The 23,160-nt window shown below is 34.9% G+C and overlaps 1 protein-coding gene across 1 annotated transcript; it reads left to right on the top strand.

Moving 5' to 3' along the window:
* Positions 1–12,323: 12,323 nt before the first annotated feature.
* LOC131028100 (uncharacterized) lies at positions 12,324–13,646 on the top strand. The gene has a single exon (XM_059218665.1). The coding sequence runs from the start codon at positions 12,416–12,418 to the stop codon at positions 13,643–13,645; it is 1,230 nt and encodes a 409-aa protein (XP_059074648.1). The 5' UTR covers positions 12,324–12,415; the 3' UTR covers position 13,646.
* The last annotated feature ends 9,514 nt before the right edge of the window (positions 13,647–23,160 follow it).

Raw genomic sequence — 23,160 nt, 5'->3', positions numbered from 1 at the left:
TCACTGTTATGTTCTTTGTTGGTTTTATGTCCTCTCCTTCCATATTCTCACCTCCTCTCTCTGATCACCTTCTCTTGTTGCTAATCAATTGGTGATTCAGGCTCTACCGGTTGTTCATCTGAAAGACTCTGTACTTGACTACCAGTTACTCAGCTTACTAGTTCCACCCTACTCTATTCTGCACCTAAGAGATCTTCTCTTCAACCCACTCACAACTACCTCACTCTAAGCTATCCTCTGGTTGGCTAGAACACCACATGTTCACTTCTGCATTGACTCTCCTTCGCTTCTTGTTGGTTGCATTAACCTTACCAATTAAGCCTCTGCTAAACCCTGTTGTCGGTTGTCTCCCTTCTGCGCGATCTTTATGATCCTCTACAAATATCACTCTTTTGTTTGCTTCTCTATTTGGCCTTTTGTATTACTTGGTAGCATCTCTCTTTGAGGCAACAAAAAATTCTATCTTCGGCCTACATATTTATAATCAGACTTTTCCATCAAAAGCAACATTAAAACTTGGCACCTTAGGGTTTCTTCAACTAATCATGAGGCGCAATGAGTCCAATCAGATCTCCTTCTAAAGATCAATCCCCTATAACAAATCAATCAAGCTCCGCTAATCTCATGGCTTCCAATACACGTTTGCTAAGTTTAGCAAACACGACCCTGTATGTCGACCTGCATCTGTCAAACGCCATAAATGGTTTGATGATTTGCTTCACCTACTTTGATCTATATCCATACATCTTGCATCAATTAGTGTACTCCATGGATCCGATCAAATACGTCCTGCCTCGGGCCGCAACCCATTTGCAACTCGACCCATAATAGTCATACTCAACATTAAATGTCGACCAACTCTGCAACAACCTCACTATCATAGCACTTCACCGACCTCTGGAAGCTTGCCACTTCAACTCCACATGGCATCCCTATCGATATCCATCTCATCTTAGACCTCTCTATCGGTTCAGATAGGATCACCGACCAAACACTCAACTAGTGCACACCTACTAGACATCTAACCTTATCTCACTATGTCGAGCCAACATGGTCACTAACCAATATCACACAACCAGTGTATGCTTCATACTACCGGTCCCTCTTTTCCTTCTAGTTAACCTTCTTTCTTTCTCCTTCCTTGTGTCAGTGGATGTTGTTAGCCCAGTCATCAATCATGTCATTCCTCAACAGCAATCTAGGATGACACACTATGTGCATCTTCAACGATTGAGAGCACTACACTTCACCTTTGTCTCTCTGTCCACTAGGTTGTATGTCAGTATTCTCCTTGTTTACCAATTTGCATGTTTCTGCCTTCATATTGGTAGTGTGCATGATATCTTCATACCAACTATCTCCATCCATTATGCATCAGAGGCAACACCATTTTCCATCTGCATACTGGTAACTCCATGTGTGCAACTCCAGAGCCTTATCTTCATTTCACTGGTTCTCTTCTCAATTGGTTTGTCAAGAAGGCAAACTCACCATCGTAACTCTTCCTTTTTTGCCTTGGTAGCACAAGATGTCTTCTCATGCTGAACCAGTGCACATCTTTGAACATATCCTACGGAGGCTTCTTCATCTTCTACATTAGTCATTGGGTCTATGCATCCAATGACCTACCTTTTCTTACTCAGACTGTTTTGTCCAGGAGAGTCATGATGTATGCCAAGTAAACTGGGATAAGTAAGGCATTACCACTTACTAGTGGGAAAGGATCTATGTCACCTGTTGGTATTAATATGATATTCATGAGGAGTAGATGCATCTTCAACTTGACATATGACTTGGTAGCTTTCCATATGCCATCCTTGCTTACTAAAGAAACACATTCTCTATCACTCTTCTCTTCATCCGATGGGAGTCCTGATGTATAACATCCAACTCTTACCGGTAACTTGCACATGCTTCACCTTTGGTGTTGATGTGATTCTTGTAACATTTTAGTTGGCAACCACTCAATGCCAACACATTACTTATAGGTCATCATACCATACCGGTCTCCAGTGCATGTCTACAACATATGCCAACACTGACTTGTGTACCGATGATCTGAAATACTTGGTTGATATCAATGTCACCTATACACATCAATCTCCTACACTGGTTGACATCAATGACAACACAATGCCAACAACAATGATATAAGTAGTAATAATATGTTGTAGAGCTTATAAGGATTGACAAAAGGAGGCCCTTGAAAAGTTTTTATTGGCAATATAATAATTGACACTACAAAATCATATTATGGCTATGGAAGAAGCAAATAAATCTTTAGAGATATGACATTATGATTTGTTTGATCAAATAATGGGAGCTAAGGTGTTCTCTAAGATTGACCTCAAGTTAGGGGTACCATCAACTTCACATTCCTATGGTTGGTATTCATTGGAAAATATTTTGTAGTTGTTATGAACTCTATGAGTTCATAGTAGTTCCATAAGGAAGATATTACAGTGTCTATCACGAGAATTTTTTTTTTTAAAGTTTCACCCTAGAATTTGAAGACCTTAGAAGACTTCAAAAATGGAGGAAATGATCTTTAGATGATTTTTCCATTGTAGTTCTCTATGTGATATTTCCAGTGATATATTATAATAGAAAATTGAATACTCGAGTCAAAAGTTATGGTAGTGGAAGTTGTGCCACAAAAATTCAACTTTCAAATAAAAGTTCTTCTTGGGCTAGAAAATGAATGGTTGCACCTTCTAGAACATTCTAAGGTGGTTATTGGTCCTAAATAAAGAGGGGAGTGAAGTTTAATGATGATAGTTCCATCAATGTAGATTGTGGCTTTGATTCTTAGAGTTTTTTTAGAGAGTTGATTTTGTTTGTAACAATTTAAGCTCATATGGTTGTAGCATTGTAATTTTTGAATTTTGAATTTTATTTTATTGAAGAAATCAAAATTGGTTTATTTTTCTTCTTGCATTTTTTGAGTTAGTATTTATTATTTTTCTATGTGTGAGTGTTGGGTGGAGTAGCCCTTCATCAAAATATTTCTCAAATCAATATTAGACAAGGTCCACCTATGGAAAATGCACTTAGAGCTGATGTATACAAAAAGAAACACTAACCTTTATAGGCCTAAAAATAAAGACACTAGAATAAATGTTATATTTTTAATAAAATTTTAGTAATCGTTATCCTCAAGTCTTTCAATATAATAGGACAATAAAAATAACTAGATCAAATAACCATACTGTCTAGATAATAGGCGATTGAAGATAATATAATTGATGGCTTATACAATGAGCTCTAGTTAATAGATGATTGAAAATAAAATTAACTACATTACATGTGATTGATGTATTTTTCCATGTTATCTTATATAACTATTTCTAATCAATCTAGTAAAACCTAATAATACATATCTAAAATAAACATAAACGAATTAGAATATAATTATCTAAATAAGATAAACATGTGATTAACTAATTAAACCCAAAATCTCATTATACCCAACTTGATACCCAAAATCAACATCCATATTTCTCAATAGGTGTGCAAGATGATAGTCATCAGATCTTTTTTTTGGTTAGTTTTTTTTTGTTATGACATGGCAAAGAACATTGTGGTAAGAATCGTTAGTTTCTCATAATGCTTCCTTGGAAATCGATGCTTTCATCTACTATGCCATAAACATGAGATAATGTTTTTACTACTTCAAGTGTCAATAAAGAGAGATATTTTATCATGCATGCTTAACATTTCAAACTTTAGACACATCATCTTCTCATATCAATTGATGCAAGGGAGATGTGATACATACTATATTATTTTAAACAAACAAAATACTATTCAAATAGAAGTTTTTTTATTTTGAACTTTTAAACTTAACTTTTACCAATGTCATATGGAGTACCTATATATGTTTTTCAATATCCATTTTAAAATAATTCAATTCTTTCTTGATATGTATTGGTCCTTTTTTATTACCAATTTATTTTCTTATCAAGTCCCAACTATTATAGGAGATTTTAATAATTATATATTATAATATATAAAGAATATATAAAAAATAAATTACTTGTTTACTTTTTTCAATTTTAATAATTATTATATTATAATACATGAATAATTAATTTTAATATATATTATATAGAAATTTTAATCATATTATTATTTAAATTATATAAATATCAAATAATTTTTTTAATAAAATACAGTTGTTTTAAATAAAGATATTAATAACTATTATTCATATATAAATTGTATTAATTAAATAAGTAAATTATGAATTGACATTTTATTTTTTACATACATTTCATTTAATTTTTAGTTTTTTAAGTTTGATTTCAATTGTAACTTTTAATATAAAAGTTAAAATTTTAGCTTTCATAATCCCTAAGTCTATATGGCTCCCTTATCAAACTCTACCAACATTAAATTTATGTAAGTGAAATAATATTGATTATTTATTGGATGATGTGTAAAGAACATCAATGGATAATATTGCCACCAAGGGACAAAGTGTTAAAGGTCACAATATTGAGAGATCCGCCACTAATGTTTTCAAGAAAAGTATCAAAGATAGAGACAAAAAAATGATCTATTGTATCATTGTTGAAACCCATGTAGGTGATGGAATTTATATTTAATCACTATAAAAACCTTCATTGTTAGTAGGTTTCAAGTTCTAGACCTTTCTATAATTTTTGTTTTCCACCAACATTGTTATGATATGTGGGATGCTTAGGAAGGTACATGTATATTTATGAAATAATGAACAACTAATATTTTGACTAAGGGGATTAGGCATCATTGCTATCATTATAAATTTATAATTTAAAATAAAAATGTAATTGTGAAAAAATTGGACACATCAAGACACACATCTAGATAACATATTTTAAAGTATATCCATACAAATTAAACTATTTGTTTTGAGAAACACACAATATAATGATCTTCAACTATTGTTTATGTTTTCATATCTTTAAAAGAGAAATAGGTAGAATATGTTTCTTTTCTATTTCTTATTCTCTCTATTCAAGAACTTGTAATAATGTAAATTGGAAATAGTATGCTTGTAAAAATTAAGTATTTATTTGTTGGCATTTTGATTATGTTTTGTACTTAGTTGAGGTGGTTGTTGGCATGCTTAGTTGTGATTGTCATTTATGGACACACACTTATTTTATGTATGAGTTATTCTCCACTGGTAATATGTGTTGTATTGTTCACACTGGTATTATATGTCATTGTATGTATAGTCTTTGTTTATAGAAGACTATCAGTGTTTTGTAGAAGATGCTTACCAGTCAAAGCATGACCGAAGACATCAAACGACATGAAGACCTCAAGTGGAATGAGGACCCCTAGCGGTAGTTAATATTTTTTTATCAGAACACTATGTTCCAGTTAACCAATCTTTGTTTGTTAATCGGTAATCGGTATACTGTGTTAAACTTGTAAAGTGTGACGAATTATCATCCACTGACACCGATCCGGTGATTCAACCAATAAACTTGTATAGTGTGATGAGTTATCATCCACTGACACTTTAGCGGTGTTTTTGTGCCATGTCACCAAATGTATGTAGATGCTTTGAACCTAGGATATTGTAATCCAATCTCATTGGACCGACATGAAATCAGCTTCCTATTTAAGGACATCATGTTTAGGGTTTTAGTGAGTCTATGTGTGATGAAGAGTGAAGTTGTTATAGAAGCATTGTGCGATAGAGATTGAACATGCAACAGATAGAAGACTGAAGTAATGTTACAATGCATCAACAAAGAGCAGTCAAGGATCTAATCAAGCATTTTGCGCTACTTTCTAGATTATTCACTTGTTGATTACTAATATCTTTAACAAGTCTGAAACCCTTAACTAGGTAGGCCCAGTCAAGCCTATTGTAAATCCTCTAACAAGGTGGTTCATAGTTGTGGATCTAAAATCCTTTAACAGGGTAGTCTTTAAAATGACTTATCTCCTAACAAAGATTTGTGATTCCTAACAGGATCTGTTCTGGTGAAGAACATTGTAAGGCCTTAACCAGTCTGGTTACTATTCTGCAGATAGTTAACTTGTGAGTTTCACTCACCATGGTTTTTCTCATTTGGGTTTCCATGTCAAAATATCTTGTGTTATGGTGATTGTGCTTCTATGGGTGAATTCTTTATTTTCTATTTAGCTTATCTGTGTTTTAACCTATTTGTTGTTTAAACTACTATACCAGTCTATAGTAAAATTGTTTAAGACTTTAGTTAAGTTTTGGGGCATATTAATTCACCCCCCCCCCTCTTAGTATTCATCAATTGGTATTAGAGCCAACCTTTCTCTAAGTCTAACCACTTGAAAGGAGATATGGGGGAATACAACATGAGGGAACTCACTCACCATTTGGCTGAATCTGAGAGAGCCTATGATGAACTTAAGATCAAGTATAAAGCCTCTTTAGCCAAAAGAAGAGAGCTTGCTGAGAAAATGATGGAAATTACTGAGAACAACTCTTTTGGTGAAGTAGACATGTATGCCCTAGTCCAAGAAGTGGAGAAAATGAATGAGTCCAAAACTAACCTAAGGAGGGAGCTGGAAGGACTAACTATCAGAATGAGTAAGGAGATAGAAAATAGAAGAAAAGTTGAAGATCTAGTGAAGGAAAAGGAGCATGAGATCTTTAAGTTAAAACAAGAAATTGGTACCATTACCGCTTATCTGCAAGAGGGTAAGGAAGAGAAAGAAGAAACACAAGAAAAACTCAATGCATCCATTTCTCAGAATGAAATCTTGATGAAGATCAATGATGCTCTTTCCAAGGAACTTGCTAAGACAAAGGAGATACTTGCAAAGTTCAACCGGAGTGCTGCGAAGTTGGACCAAAAGATAGAATCAATGAAGCCATCAAAGGATACCTCTGGACTTGATTTCTCTGCATATGAGGAAGGTGAATCCTCTGGAACCAAGATTGATGCACTAAAAGAGCAATCGGTACCTAAGAACATCAGTAAAAGCAAAGGTAAGCCAAAGTTCAAAACTGTATGCTTTAACTATCATAAGAAAGGACATACTCCCAATGTGTGTAGGAGTAAGACTTACAATAATTTTCCTTACATGCAAGACAATGTGTACACCCACAATGCTAGAACCGGTAGATTTAATGGTCATTGTTATGCATGCAACAAGTTTGGGCATAGATCTTTTGAGTGCAGATCAGTTATGAACAACCGTGGAAGTTATGCACCGGGATCTAAAGGAGTTGTCTTGGAACCTCCTATGAACTGTAACCCAAACCAATATAGAACCAATGACCACTGGTCAAATGGTTATGGAGCGAAAAATAGTTGGAGAGCAACCTATTTGATCTATCGTGGTAGTGGTCACACAGATGCAACATGTAGGAGGAAGAATGGAAATGTGAACACCGGACCATGGAGAGCACCTAGTATGGTATGGTATCATTGTCACAAACTGAGACATATTGCCAAAACATGCAAACTGATAAAGAATCCACCAGAAGACAAACCAGTTGACCCTAAAGGTAAAAGGAAGGTCGATGTTGAAACCACACGGGCTGATATGAACAAGACCTGGAAGAGGAAGTTTGAAGAGATGGCACAAGATGTACCCAATTTTGCACCTAGTGTGGAGACCTCTAAACCAGAAAATTAAGCTTCCGAAAAGCTTAAGGGGGAACACATTGGGAACAATGTTTCGGATCCCCAGTGTATATCAGTAAAGTGTCTTTATCAGTATTGGTTACCTGTCAACCGACACAAGAAATGAAGTGGTAAAGTTAGGATTTGTACCCTATGGGTGATGCATTTATTATGATAGGTAGGAGCATGTTTAAAAGTGAATCTTGTCATCATTTTTACTTACCTATTTTTCGAAGAAGAATTTTTCTAGCTTGAGTAGCGCAACAAGAGTGATTCATCTTGCATTCGAAAGAATCTAGAAAGAAATCTTGCACAAGATTTTGTAGCTATTTCAAGCTATCAATGTGGAATTCAGATCGGTAAAGTAAGATCTTGGAGAAGTGTGTTGTGCTCAACATCGAAGAACCCTAGTTCAGAGTGAAAAGGTATTTTTCATTGAATCACTCTCATCATTCAAAATTATTTAGACATGGCTTCTGCATCCAAAACCTCTTCTAGTTCTTCCGCACCTGAGGAGTCATCTGAATCCCTTAGGAAGAAGGTGAAATATAATGCCCTATCTCAAATTCCCACCAAAGTCATTGTTGAAGGGGATGTTTCTAGTTATACTGATTGCAGATTGGAAGACCTAGGGTCTCTAGTGATTCACTCCCAGTCAAGTTTGTTCTATGGGAAAGACAAGAAGATTAAACCAGAATATAGTGTGATCGAGAAGAAGAAATTTCACAATGCAGTGTATTTTCTTGAAGAATTCATAGATGATCACATAAGAATCATTCTTAGCAGGGTTCTTGGTGACAAAATGTATCTTGAATGAACTTATGATATCACACCTGAGGCAATCTATGTTGTGACCGATTTCTACAATGTTGGAGAAATCCCTGTTCTTCTCAAGGTCACAAAAACCAAAGTGGCAGAGCTCACCGGTTCTGTGAGAGACAAGAGGGAAATGATTGTAATACCATTAGAGATGATTTGGTGAAGTATGCATGCATGGTGATCGGGTATAGAGTATTTTATGCTAACAGAATGAATTATGTTCCTATAGCTGCGGTGCATGCCGCTTATTGGATGATTAAGGAAGATGCAGGGTGCAACTTGTATACCTACATGCAAAAACAACTCAGGGAGAATTTGAAATCCATGAAAGAGGACAAGACACTAAAGTTAAAATTTGTTCAACTACTTGTAGGGTTGTTTTTCTACTTTCAAGGGTATTTTCTAGGAGTTGGTGATGTTCAATGGTCTAGCGACCTACCGGTTACCAGACAAATCAAGAAGAGTCTGCAAGCAGTGGGATCTACTTATCCGGAGACTCTGAACAAGTATTTTGATGAGTTCATATTGAAGATGAAGCAGAGAACAAGAATATCAGGTGACCTAGTTAAGAAGTATGAAGATGATATCCATTTCACAATCAAAGTGGATCATTGCATAATGGAAGCGATTGAGCCTAGACAAGATGAAGTTGAGGCTATGGGCTATGAAGTGGTGAACAATATACTTATTTGGTATGCCTCTACCCTACTTGCTTCACCGCTTGATCCAAAGAAGAAGAGGACCGGTACATACTCTAAGAGGGTTAGTCCTACTGTAGTACCGAAGCGGAAGAAGAGGAAAGTTGTGTCATCGGCGTCGACACTGGTTACATCTGCTACCATTCCTAAAGTGACCAAGAGGTCACCAGCCAATAAGAAACTGAAGGCTCTTTCGCCAAAGGTATTTGAGAGGAAGAAGAGAAACAAGAACGAAGCACAAGATTTAGTAGACATTGAATCGGAAGAAGAAATAAAGAAGGTGAGGCAATTGAGTAAGAAGACCAAGCCGACCGGTAATGTACCTGCAACCTTTGCACCGATAAATATACATGTTCCTTCTTACAAGCCTATGACACATTATCAAAGGATTATAAAGAACATTAGAAGGAAAATTATTGATGATCTAAAAGATTATTTTGATGATCTTAGCGACATTGAAAAGGAGGTAAAGCAAGAACTATTTAAGTATCTATGTTATAATGATCGGTCTCCGATTGATATTAAACTTGTTGTTCCTAATTCTTTGTATAATTATTTGGATAATAAATGGTGCATTGTCATTGAAAAGGAGCAAGAAATTAGGGAGCAAATTTTTTATCAATATTTTCTAGATGCCTCTAATTCTGAATTATTTGAGCTTCTTTATCGATACAAAGGCATCTTCTTCATGCGAAAGAGAAGACTTCAGTTACTTGCAGTCAAAGTCTCTCAGGTGGAAAAAGACACATCTGCAAGCTAAAGCAGTTGTCAAGATGCAGAAGGTATCTGAAGTAAATCAGGAGGCTGAGCAAGAGCCTAACCTATCTACATCTAAACCGGATGAAACCTTCAATGACTAGGGAGAAAGAGTAATTGAGCAAAATGACCCTATTGATGTGGATGCACTAGATGTTGAAGGTACTCAACCAGAGGAAGCAGATAAGAAGAAAATGGAGAAAGAAAAAGCAGGAAAAAGAGAAAGTGGAGAAGGAAAAGGCAGAGAAGGAGAAAGTTGAAGGGAAGAGAGTGGAAAAATAAAAAGCTGAGAAAGTGGAAAAAGAGAAAGATGACAAAGAGAAAGCGGAGAAAGAGAAAACAAAGAAAGAGAAAGCAGAAAAGGAAAAACTTGAGAAAGAAAAAATGGAGAAGGAGAAGGCAAAGAGAAAGGAGAAGGAAAAATGGAAAAAGGAGAAAGAAGAGGAGAAAAAGGAGAAAGAGGAGAAGGAGAAACAATAGAAAGAGGAGAAGGAGAAACAACATAAAGAGGAGAAGGAGAAACTGGAGAAGGAGAAGGAGGAGAAGGAGAAACAGGAGAAGGAGAAAGAGGAAAAAGAAAAGGCTGACAAGGAGGCCAAGGCGAAAGAAGAGCAAGAGAAGAGGAGACAAGAGGAGCTCAAGGAAAAAGAAGGAGGACAAATTGCCAAGGCAACCAGAGAGCAAGATCAGAGTAAACAAGTTGATCCCACTGGTCTCAGTGACTTGACTCTTGCCTATTTCACCGGGTCAGAAGATGAAAATGAGCTACTTCGAAGCATTCAACTTGCTCAAGAACGATTGGAGGAACTGAGGAAGAAGAAAGAAAAGGATGTTATCCAGTTTGTTGTTGATACTCTCTCGAGATTAGTCCCCGATTCCACTCTTCCCAGTACCAATCCTTCAATGGCCCAGCTAAAACTCCTCTGCGCTATAGTAGGTGATCAAGTGCAATCTTTAGAAGATGTTGCTCAGGATTCTGTAGAGAACAAGCATGAAAAAATTTTGAAAGTTGCATTAGTAAAGAAAATGGATGAAGACAGAGCAAAACTGATTAAGCAGAAAGATGATATAAATTTAGCTATGGGTGAAGGCAACATACTCCTAAGCAAAATCTGCCAACCTCACCTATTTTGTGATGATACTTTGAAAAAGAAAGGTCTACTCCAATCGGAACTGAAGAAGCATGTGGAGACCTTCAAATTTCCTTATGATTCCTTCAGTGTGTATGGGCATATAGTAAAGACTTCCAATCAATAGATAACCAGGATTGACTCCGAGATCTACAAGCAGAGTCATGATCTGCAGAAGTTACAGATGTTGTTGCTACCGAAGTTGCGGATTCTTCAGAAGTGCTTCCCTGAACATGAAAGCTATCATTGTTACTCAATAGATGAGTACTATGGATGCCATGGAAGAGAAAGCCTTTCAGATGAAGACTCAACATGAAACTGCGGCCTCACTCCTAGATACCTGGACTATCGACATGAAAGAATTTTTGAAAGACTTTAAATTTATTTTTGAGAAGTTTTATTCCTTATTGTCATAGACATATACTCTATTTTCATGATTATGTAATATGTTTTGGTCAATTGCTGAGGCATGTTTTACTTTGTCATTGTTGGCAAAGGGGGAGTAGCATTGGAATTTCAACTTCTTTATCAAAATGCATCTCAACTTCTTCAATCAAAATGCTCCATAAATGACAGTTTAGGATAATTTTCAATGTATCCCTAAGAATTATATATATTGATAATATTCTTGTAACCACATCCTCAACCATATATTATATCTATAATCATGTATTAAACTTAATACTTTCCCCTTTCTAATCTACTATATTTAAGAATAACCCAAAATTTAAACTGATAAGTTTAAACTCAAACAACATATACCAAACAGTAAAATCATGCTTGGGTCTTTACAATGATAATATATGCAAGTCATGCTCTTGACATGTTTTTGAAAGGAAAACAATGAATATTCTACCAACATTGAAGATTCAGAAGTTTCGTTTCAGTCATGTTTGGATCCCTATAAGTGGATGAATAGTTGGTTTGAAGCTATCACTTCTCCATTCAAACATGAATCACACAGACATCATCATTTGCCAAATGGTATATCAATTGATCTCATTAACTACACAATTATATAAAATAATAGACATGTTTTTTTCTAACAAACCTTCCAAACCTCTTCGACATACCCATTGCACATCAAAATGTGATAGCTAATAAATTTGAAGTGTGACATGAAGAAACATATATTTTATTAAAATAATATCAAAAATATAAAAATAACACCAAAAATAAATGTGAATGTTCGGCTTCATTCTCCAACCGGTGTGTCTGAAACCCTCCTGACCTTTCGTCGCTTCTCCCATATAAATTTCACATAAACCCTCTCTTGCCACCATTATCTCATTAACATAAGTATTCCTGAATTCTGAAGGAGCATTTTGCTTTAGATTTTTGTGTTACAGGCTATTCGATTGAATATTTTTGTTTTTGTTGGAGTTTTGAGAGATTTGTTGCCATGGATCATCCTTTCTTTGGGGGGTGCTGGGGTCGAATCCCCGAAAGGCGATCTCATCAAAGGCGCCCAAATCCTTACGCTACAACTTCATACGCCACTCCAGTAAAATCTGAGAGCGCGTCCAAGAAAGTCGTCACAATTCCAATCAATTTCGTCGATTCTAAGACATCCAAATCCAAAAAGGCGCCCGCCATGGACGAAAATATAGCGGCTGCAAAAATTCAGGCGGCTTTCCTAGGGTTTTGTGTGAGGAAGTCGAGGCCTGTGAACAAATTGAGGGTTATAATGAAAACTAAGGCAGAGGCTACAGAAATTCGGAGGCGTATGAATGACAAACATGTTGTGGAGTTGATTCGACGAGATGAGAAGGAGCGGATGAAAATGAGGGAGTGGATCATGTCTCTATTGCTCAGGCTCGATGAAATTCAGGGAGTGATTCCTTTAGTGCGGGAATCAAGAAAGGCTGTGATTCGTGAGCTGATTAACTTGGAAGAGACTGTAGATGACATAATTGCGGCCAGATCCAGGCAAGATGCTGCTACAGAAGAAAAAACAGAGGAGACTTTGCGTTCTCAAATGCAAGATTTGCAAATTGAGGGTTTCCCTGAAGAAGACAATAATAATAAAGCTGAAGTTGAAAATTTTGAACAGGGCTCTTCTGAAGCAGGGCAAATTGTGTCTGAAACTGAGGAATCCACAAAGGTTGATAAAGATGTAGAGATTTTGAACAGAAACAAAGTTGAAACCCTAGTGTTGGAGGCTGATGCATCACTTACAATCCCTTGCACAGAGGAAGGTTTTAAAATAGGAAATTTAAGAGACGATGAAAATTCTTCTAAATCTCTGAACTTGTTGAAGGTTGATGCATCACTTGCAATCCCTTGCACAGAGGAAGGTGTTTTAGGAAATTCAAAGATTGCTGAAAATTCTTCTGAATCTCAGACTATCCAGCCTGATGGGAAGCTGGAAACTCCAGACTTAATGGAGTGTGAAGAAGCTGGGGATAAGATGCGAGAGAAAGTAAAGCTCATTCAAGATATTGGCATGGTAAGAGAAGAGAATGAGAAATTAAAAAGGACTGTATATCATCTCCTGAAGAAAAGTGAGAAACAAAGTGAGATGATTCATGATCTGAGTCTGCGGATTTTAAAGTTGGAAGAGCATGTATCTCAGTGCAACAAAACGAAAAAAGCTGGGGATGGAACGGAGCAAATCAACAAAATACATTAGAAGCGATACAAGTAATAATAATGTGAAATACTGTCAAAATATTTCATCAATATATGTATTTTTTCAATAAACAAAGAGAACATAAGATTGCATTTATCTTAAACAAGTGAAAAAAATATATCAATTTCTCTCTTTAATATAATAAAATTTTAATTGCATGAGAATGAATACATATAACCATTTCAACGCTTTCATTTGAATCATCTAATTTATAAAGAATCAACTAAAAAAAGTTACAAGTAGTTTCTCATAACCAACAATCAACAAGCTATTGCCTTGGAAAAAATTGAACTCCTCAAATGACCACATCTATTAATATACCTAAGCTAGACCTCGTAAAAAGAAACACTTCATCCACGAAGAAGGTGAGCATACATTCTCAAGTCTAGTAATTCATAATGGAGTGACCAACTAATGTAGACCATAACTATAATAATAGTAATAGAATATCTCATAGAAACTCGCATTCATCTAAGTGCCCATTGAAAATAAGTTGGAGATATAAACATTATAAACAACATAATAATAATATTACAATTACATATCAGGCTCTCTACTATTCTCTTCCTTGATATTATACCAGGCTCTACATAAAACTAATGAAATTAATGATAACTGAATATTTATTTGGCAAGGCACATAACACCCTCACACCAATTGAATTTATATGTTTTCGGTGGTTTAAAAAGAGATTGTAACACTATCTACAATGTTTATCTTCTATATCACAACATTAACAACCTCAACTATCTTGTCACCACTAATTCTCTCTTCCAAACCATTCTTGATATCTTTGTATAAATGATGCATGGTGTTGCCCACTTTAATCATAATGAGAGGTGGTCAAGTTATTGATACTATTAATGTCAAGGTATAAAAACTAGCCTCTATTTATCTCATATATTGATATTTTTTATTTGCCTTCTTCCTCTAGCTACCAAAAGGAAAAAGAAAAACAACTTTTGATAATTTGACACCTAAAGAGCATCCGAGTCATGATATATATATGAGAACAATCTCTGTCAAGTTAAGCCACCTCTTCATAGGCAATGTAGTAGTTGTGTACTTTTCTTTTTTCTCAAATAAATAAAATATGGGTTATCTCTTATTCATCCAACTAATAATACATGTAAATATGACGAACAAAATTAATTAATGGACCTCCTATTATCTAATTCAACAAACTGATATAAATCAATGAAGGTTTATATGTCCATAACTTTTTCATATTTTTAGTACCATGATAACTTAAAAAATAACCAAATTGAAAATATATAAACACCTCTCAATACAACTCCAATACCCTTTATATAGATTGGATAGAAATCAACTCAAAATGTCATGACTTTTGTATAACATTTTATGTGTTAGACTTCTTTTAATAATAGCCTAGAAAACATTAAGCATGCATTCAGAATAATCATTAGACTTTGGGAAACTATTGTATAATAGTCTCCACAAACTTACTTTGATTGAGATTAACACTTTTATGAACCTAATTCTCTTCCAATTTTAGACCTGTTATATTTTTGGTACCCTCTAAATATCTCATGTTGAATGCATTATAAAGATAATTTCTAAGTTCATTATTCAACATTTTTTATTTCCAAAAAATCATGTCATTGAACATATACGGCAATGATTAGTATTTGATCACTAATTAATTTTAAATAAACACAATGATCTGTCACTTCTTAGAAACTCAGCTATAATATAAAGGTATCAAAATTTTGGTGTTACTTCGATAGTGATTACTTAAAATCATATAAGGTCTATTTCACCATATTGGTGCTACTTCGATAGTGATTACTTTATTTTCCTTTTACTACAAGAGAATCATGTTATTTCATCTAAATCCCCTCCTTAAGATCTCCATGCAAAAATGTAGTTTTGACATTCTTTGTATATACTTCTAAATCATAAGAAAAAATAAAAAAGAGTGGGATCTAATAGTGGTTAGGTTATCCATATGATCAAATATCTCATCAAAATCAACTCCCTCTTTCTAGAAGTAAAATTATTCCACTAGTCTTGTTGGCATGTTTTGGAATAGGCAAGATCACTTACAAGATCAGAGGTAAGATTATCCATACCCAACCTATGTGACATGATAGGTATTATTCTCTTTGAATCTACATGGAATTTTATTTGTCATATTCTATCACTAATCATTAGTATCTTCCTTGCTAAGGGCACTTTAAGGTCATCCAATTCATTTCATGGTAACTCTAGAGGTTTAAGCACTGGTATTGACCACTAGTTGTTTCTTCTAAACTATTCTCGATATCTTTGTATAAATGATGCATGATGTGGCCTACTTTAACCATAATGAGAGGTGGTCAATTTATTGATATCAGTAATGTCAAGATAGAAACATTAGCCTCTATCTATATCCCCTATATTGATATTTTTTGTTACCTTCTTCCTCCTCTAGTTATCAAAAGGAATTTTATTTTATTTTTCGATAATTTGACACCTAAAGAGCATCATGATATCGAATTTAACAATATTAGTTTTCATTTGTGATGGAAGAGAAATGATTTAGTGTTTCTTTCTAGAAGAACACTAGATTCTTCTCCTAGGTCTACTAATGCAAATCTTGTTATTTTATAAGATAATTAGGTTATTATTAAAACATTAAATTGGGATTTTTTAAGATTATCATGCTAAATTTATGCAATTTTACTCCATATGGGTCAACATTTTAACATAATTGATCTACAACTTTACATAAATCTAATTATAACTTTCATGAAACACCCTTAGTTTCTTGTCTCTTTAAATTTTATGCTTGCTTATCTAATTTTAATATTTAAACATCTTATAATGATAGCTTATTAAATAAGTTTCATATAAATTTATCAAAACATACTAATAATAAAAAATCAATCCATCTCTATACAACCATCTAAGTAATGTGATAAATTGAAAAAGCACATTTCCAAAGAAATAAATCAAGACTTGGTGGCATTACAAAATAAAATCCTAACATGCAATGCTATAACCTTCATCCACATGCGCATTCTACATTGATGTAGAGGTAAATTTAGGGGAATTGAACCTATGACCATCTTCCTTCATCCAAATCAGCTACCATCTATCCATGCAAAGGTAAATCTAGGGGAATCAAACCTATGACCATATTCTATCATCCAAATCAGCTACCATCTTTCCATAGAATTATTGTGTAATTGCATGATAATGGTGATTATGAATTTGTATTGAGCATCTCCATGATATAAAATAGCAACGAGACAATGAGAGAAAATCTCCCTAGTTTTCTTGCACTTAATTTATTTCCCAAGAAATAAATTATTTGATGTAAGTGGCATGAGAAGAAGTAAGATTCTAGAACGTTTTACATAATTTTTAGTATTTTAAAAATTTGATCTTCTCACTATTATATATTGATCTAAGAATTCCCTCTTTTCAATACTGATTTTGCATTGGTTGCATGTTCTCTAAAATTGTGCATATGTGGAAGGAGTCTAATTTTCTCTTTAACTTCTTTTAATATTATATAAATTTATTTATTTTATTTAAATAATTATATAAAATCAATTTATTTTAATTATTAGTTTTTGTAATGGAATTATAGCATTGGTTGTATTTTTAAATCTAATTAAATTTTTATACTTCATGTTAATCAAAATCATAGCAATATCCAATTCCTGAGTATGATATCACCTTTCCTAGTCTTTGTTACATTTCTAGTGAATCTCAAATTGATTGAAAAAAAATGAGTAAATTAATTAATCGTTCAAATAAGTTCTAGATTGTATAATATGCCCTTTCAATCATGAACATGTGCAATTATTGCATTTTATGGATACAAAAAATGTTGAGAATCAAGGTGAAGAAACCTTGTAATAACATTTTTTTAATTAATTATAGATCTGAAATAAGATATCCAAATTTGAATTATGAATGTGATTGCAATGTTCAACAATAATATAAAACCAGCATACTAAATGAGACCATATTTACATGGAGAAACTCTTTTGAGAAAAATATCCACCAGCAAAAGAGAGGAAGTATATTATTATTCTTCAAAAGAGAGAATGCTACAACAATACACTTTACTACACTTCTCCAACTAAAGTCAAAACACTTGAAAATATGTAAATGAATAATGATGTTTAGCTACTATGACATGACTCCAATTTATAGAAAAATGAGAGGGAAACTATTGTTGTTTCCTGAAACAAGAGGCAAGATACCACTTGCAAAACCCCACATGTAGAAAATTGAACAACAAAGAGACACAGTAAAATATTAATTTCCTTCAAGTGGACCCTACACGGTCACCTAAGCCATAGCCACTCAAAACTTTACCCTTCCGGATTCTCCATAACTCCTCGATGACTCTTCAGATCTACCAATGGACAACCTTTCTCCTTCCAATCCTAAGTGACCAAAGCATGACCCTTCATATCCCAATTTAGACACTTAAAGGAGGGTGATTTATCCATTTTGTCTTATCCTTACCACCTCTACATGTTTGTCTCTTTAAAATACAATTACAAATAACCATAATGTACAAATATGAAATATTTTTTCTCTCATGTCCTAGGTGACACTTTCCAAGGAACATGGGGACATACGAATGGCCTATTATTTTCAAGGTTAATGACACCTTATCCTAATAGGTATCACCTTTGTGTTAATGATATCCTATATTTTCATAATGTATTTTATCGAATTCCATAGTCTCGATAGCTTTTGGTGTTAGAGGAAAATTACATAGGAATATCCAACCCTTGAGCATGACATCATCTTTCTTGGCCTTTATTGCATTTTGTGAACCCCAAACCAAGTGAAAAACATTTGAGTAAATTAAGTCTTCATTAAAGTAAGCTAAAGATATTATAAAAGGCATGTGCATTCATGAACATGTGTAAGTCTTTCATTTTATGAATACCAAACCTCTAGAGTATACATGATATAGTTGTATTACTAATTTAATGTTGTAAAATGGACATTTTATAAATTGTATAATAGAAATTCGTTATGCACCAATTCTTATCTACTATATATATTGACATCTTTCAACCTACCCCTTGAACTTTCATAATTTGAAAAATCATTTTCTAAGTTATTAAGAGGTGGAACAATGTAATGTAGAAATTCATTTTTATGATTGGTAACAAATATTTTTTCTACATCTAATAATTTTTTTTAAAATTACACTTTTCATCTAGCATGTTGTTATAACATGTCGACTTTATTTTTTTGTAGTTAAAACTAAAAATATTAGTTTAAACAAAAGTATCACCATATATTTTTAATGGAATATGAAATGTTGTTTTTTAATAATACCATCCCTAACACATGTTTGATTAGACTAGTATTATGCTCAAATTGTCTACTTTTCAAATAACAAAACTATAGCATTGTAAATTGTATCCCTTTATAATTTCACTCTATATTTGGAACCTACTTTAGTGTGCTTTTTCCTATATAATTTTAAGCCTATTTGGAGCCTATACTATCTTATATGTTCATTGTTATCCAATAACTTAACTATTATCAAATGCTAAAATCAAGACTAGATGTGACATCACAAATCCCAACATTCTTGTTTCCCTTTTGAAGACCCTATTTTGGTAGGACCAGGGCACCTAGCTCCATTGTCCTACCAAAATAGGCTCTTAAAAAGGGAAAAAAAGAGTGTTGGGATTTGTAATGTTAGATCCGGTTTTGATTTTGGCATTTGATGATACTTAAGTTGTAAGATTTGTTGGTGTTGGAAATAAGCCACCCTCGAACTAACGATGGACTGGTCCAAGAGGGGCCCATAGCCTAGTGGTAGAGCACTCTAGCAGCATATGGAAGGTCCTAGGTTTGAGTCCTAGCTGGTCCTTGTATCAAAATGGTATCAGAACCAGGTCCGTGCTAGGAGCCCCAAGCACATGAGAGATGTGGCTTAAGGGGGGGTGTTGGTGTTGGAAATAAGCCACACCCAGACCGACGATGGACTGGTCCAAGAGGGGTCAGTAGCTCAGTGGTAGAGCACTCCAACAACGTATGGAAGGTCATAGGTTTGAGTTCTAGCTGGTCCATGTCTCAACATGGTATCAGAGCCAGGTCCAGGCTAGGAGCCCCAAGCACATGGAGGTGTGGCTTAACAGGGGGTGTTGGTGTTGGAAATAAGCCACACCTGGACTGATGATGGACTGGTCCAAGAGGAGCCAGTAGCTCAGTGGTAGGGCACTCCAGCATCATATGGAAGGTCTTAGGTTCGAGTCCTAGCTGGTGCATGTCTCAAAATGGTATCAGAGTCAGGTCCAGGCTAGGAGCCCCAAGCACATAGAGGTGTGGCTTAACGAGGGGTGTTGATGTTGGAAATAAGCCACACCTGAACCGACGATGGACTAATCCAAGAGGAGCCAATAGCTCAGTGGTAGGGCACTCCAGCAACATATGGAAGGTCCTAGGTTCGAGTCCTAGCTGGTCCATGTCTCAACATGATATCAAAGCTAGGTCTAGGCTAGGAGCCCCAAGCATAGGAGAGCTGTAGCTTAAGGGGGCTATTGGTGTTGGAAATAAGCCACACTCGGACTAACGATGGACTAGTCCAAGAGGGGCCAGTAGCTCAATGGTAGAGAACTCCAGTAGTGTATGGAAGGTCCTAGGTGCGAGTCCTAGCTGGTCCATGTATTAATAAGATTAACAAGAAGCTTGAAACCAATTCCAAAATTTAATAGTGCAATTTATCAATCTTTAACCCATTATTCTTTTATTTTCATTTTGTATGAATATAATGTTGAATAATAAATAAGTCCATTTCTTCAATTTGCACAATCCTCATAATAGATTTTCTTTTCTATTTTCTCTCTTAAAAATGAAGGATCATAGTTAATTAAAAGGATATTCAATCTTTATGAGATATTAAAATAGATATTTTTTAGTACCATTTCTTATTCATGCACACAAGATAAATAATCAAATATTTTAAGTTAAAAATTAATTTTGTAAAATATTAATATTTAAATAAATTTAATTTTTTTTAAAGATTAAATAAAATCATTTATTTCTCAAACCTTGATGTTTTTTATTAAGGGAAAAGCAGGTTTTGAGGTGACCCAAAACCCCAAACAACAGGTTTTAAGGGGACTCGAAACCCCCTGGATGAATCAACATCCAAAACACAACATGAAACAATTGATCAACAGATATTCAGTGATTCCCTACAACCAACCACTAGTGAAACGCTAGCCAAAGGACAACAAAAACCATTACATATCAGGTTGGACCTGAGAAAAGAGACAAGACTGTGAGGGCTTTGACTGGCTTCTACAACCACAAAAGAGGGTTTTAATTATGCTCCCACAACTTGAAAGACACTAAGGGTTTTGACATGCACCCACAACCATGCAAGAGCATTTTAACCAGGCTCCCAAAACCTAAAATTAGGCTCCCAAGCCTAGCACCCCTTAACCAAAAACAAGAACCAGAAAACACCAAGGTGTGCCCTTTAAAACTAGCAGCAAACACCCAGTTAGTCAAAAAAAAAAACTAACGAAGGAGGGTTTTTATTGGCTCCCTCAACCAGGAGAAGCAAGAATATGGCTGCAATCCAAAAGCTCTCCACAGTCACCACCTCAATAGGGATCAAAGGATGAAGAACAATACAAAGTGCATACTCAACCATCAATATTATGAGGTCCTTAAAAATGGGTTTTGACAGGCATACATAACTTGAAAACCCCAAAAGCATAAGTTTAATGAGATACCAACACCAATTCAGCTCCAAGAAGGTGGGAACCTCCCATCCCTCTGCCTCTATAGGAGAGAAGGGCCAAAAGTGCAAAGGAATGGAGAGAGCATCGAACAACCAGCCGACTCTCCCCACTATAGAAGAATGACCCACCTCAATAGGGTAGGTTGTGAGAAACTGAAAGATGCAACCCGAACAGAAAGTGAGCTACTTGGGAACAAGAAAGAACCTCCACACTTCAGGAGGACCACCGTCGTATCTAGAAACCACAAACGAAAAAACCCCCATAACAGTGAGTCTCCCCAAAAATAGAACTATCAACTTGGACTGGAGATAGACTTTGCACAATCGACATAGAAAAATCCTCCACCACAGATCCAAGGAGCAGAGGTAGAAGGGATGGGGTAGGAAGGAAGAGACCTATAAAAGAACAAGAAGAGCAAACAATCTGGGCAAAAAATATTCTAAAACCAGAAAACCCCAAGCCCACAAGAGCACACCAGGACTCCGAAAGAAGAGAGAAAGGCCTTCCAACATAGAAGCCACTTGGATCCTAGATCCTCCCCCAACTCCAAGCCACAAAACTAGCACCAACAACCATATCAGACAAAAAAGTTGATATGGCCTTGGAGGCTATGGACTTGGCAGAAAGGGCCAAAATGCCCCTGCCCTCAGACACACCATCTAGTAGAAAATGAAAGACCCACATGGCCAAAGCCCTCCAAACACTATCTTCCATGCCCTTAACATTCTCAATAAAGGGCCGACAAAGAAAGCCCAACCCTCGACGTAAGCCATCCACCCGAGTAATAGACCCAACCTAGAAACAGGCTTCTGCCACTCCACCACATAAAGGAGGGAGAATCAAGGGAAGCACTAGCCACTCTGAACACCCATCTGCCACTCCTTTGTTGTCATCCTCATCTGCGTCTTCCTCTCCTTCGTCGTCCTCCCCTGAAACCATATCTCCCATCTTTCTCAAACCTTGATGTTAAACATACTCATTGAGAGCAATTATATCAAAATAATAATCAAAATTCTAAGTCAAATATTGAAAATATATAAAATTTCAATAAATAAAGTTAAAACACTAATTAAATAAATCAACATATTTTTAAATAATTAATTATCTTAATTGACTTAATTAATTATTATCTGACCTCATTTTAGTTTCGTAAGTACATATACCTTAGACACAATATAAATTTTCCTTAATAGCAGTTTTGTTTCATACCTTATACTCTTTATAATCTACTGTTGAGGAGTAATTTTTATGTTCTCAGGTAATTTGATAGACTATTCTTTTACTTGAAAGAATAAATGTAAGGACCCACTTGTCCTAACCCTAGTTAAACCACCATAGTAACTCATGTTTATAACTAGATTAAATCAGACATTAATGCACATGCGAAGTTTACGATAACTGACATGCAAATAATAGATAAGTAAACTGAACATCCATGCATCTCATGATTAACATGCAAAAAACTAAATATGCATGCAGTAAAAGTAACAAAAGAAAAGTCTGCATGAAGATTAAATATCATGCATAAACCATAATTATCAACTATTCGAGTTAAGTGTATGCATGCGATCATGAAGAAAATAGAAGTAATGTTTGCATGAGTTATTGCAAGGTACATAATTAAATCAACTAACTAAAAATTAAATATGAACATGCATGCATGCAGAAAAGAAAACTAATCTATGAAAAATAAATCATACATGTTAGTGGGTTAGTATGTTAGTAGCTTTCTCTTCTTTTCTTTCTATTAGTTACATTGTATGGTGACTT

The sequence above is a fragment of the Cryptomeria japonica genome, chromosome 4 (assembly GCF_030272615.1).
Source record: "Cryptomeria japonica chromosome 4, Sugi_1.0, whole genome shotgun sequence".
In the NCBI taxonomy this organism is placed as follows: Eukaryota; Viridiplantae; Streptophyta; class Pinopsida; order Cupressales; family Cupressaceae; genus Cryptomeria; species Cryptomeria japonica.
The sequence above is the reverse complement of the archived record's forward strand: the minus strand, read 5'-3'. Positions and strand labels throughout refer to the sequence as shown.

What these genes read in the sequence shown, in the direction of transcription:
- LOC131028100 (XM_059218665.1), top strand. Translation starts at nt 12,416, where the DNA reads ATGGATCATCCTTTCTTTGGGGGGTGCTGGGGTCGAATCCCCGAAAGG.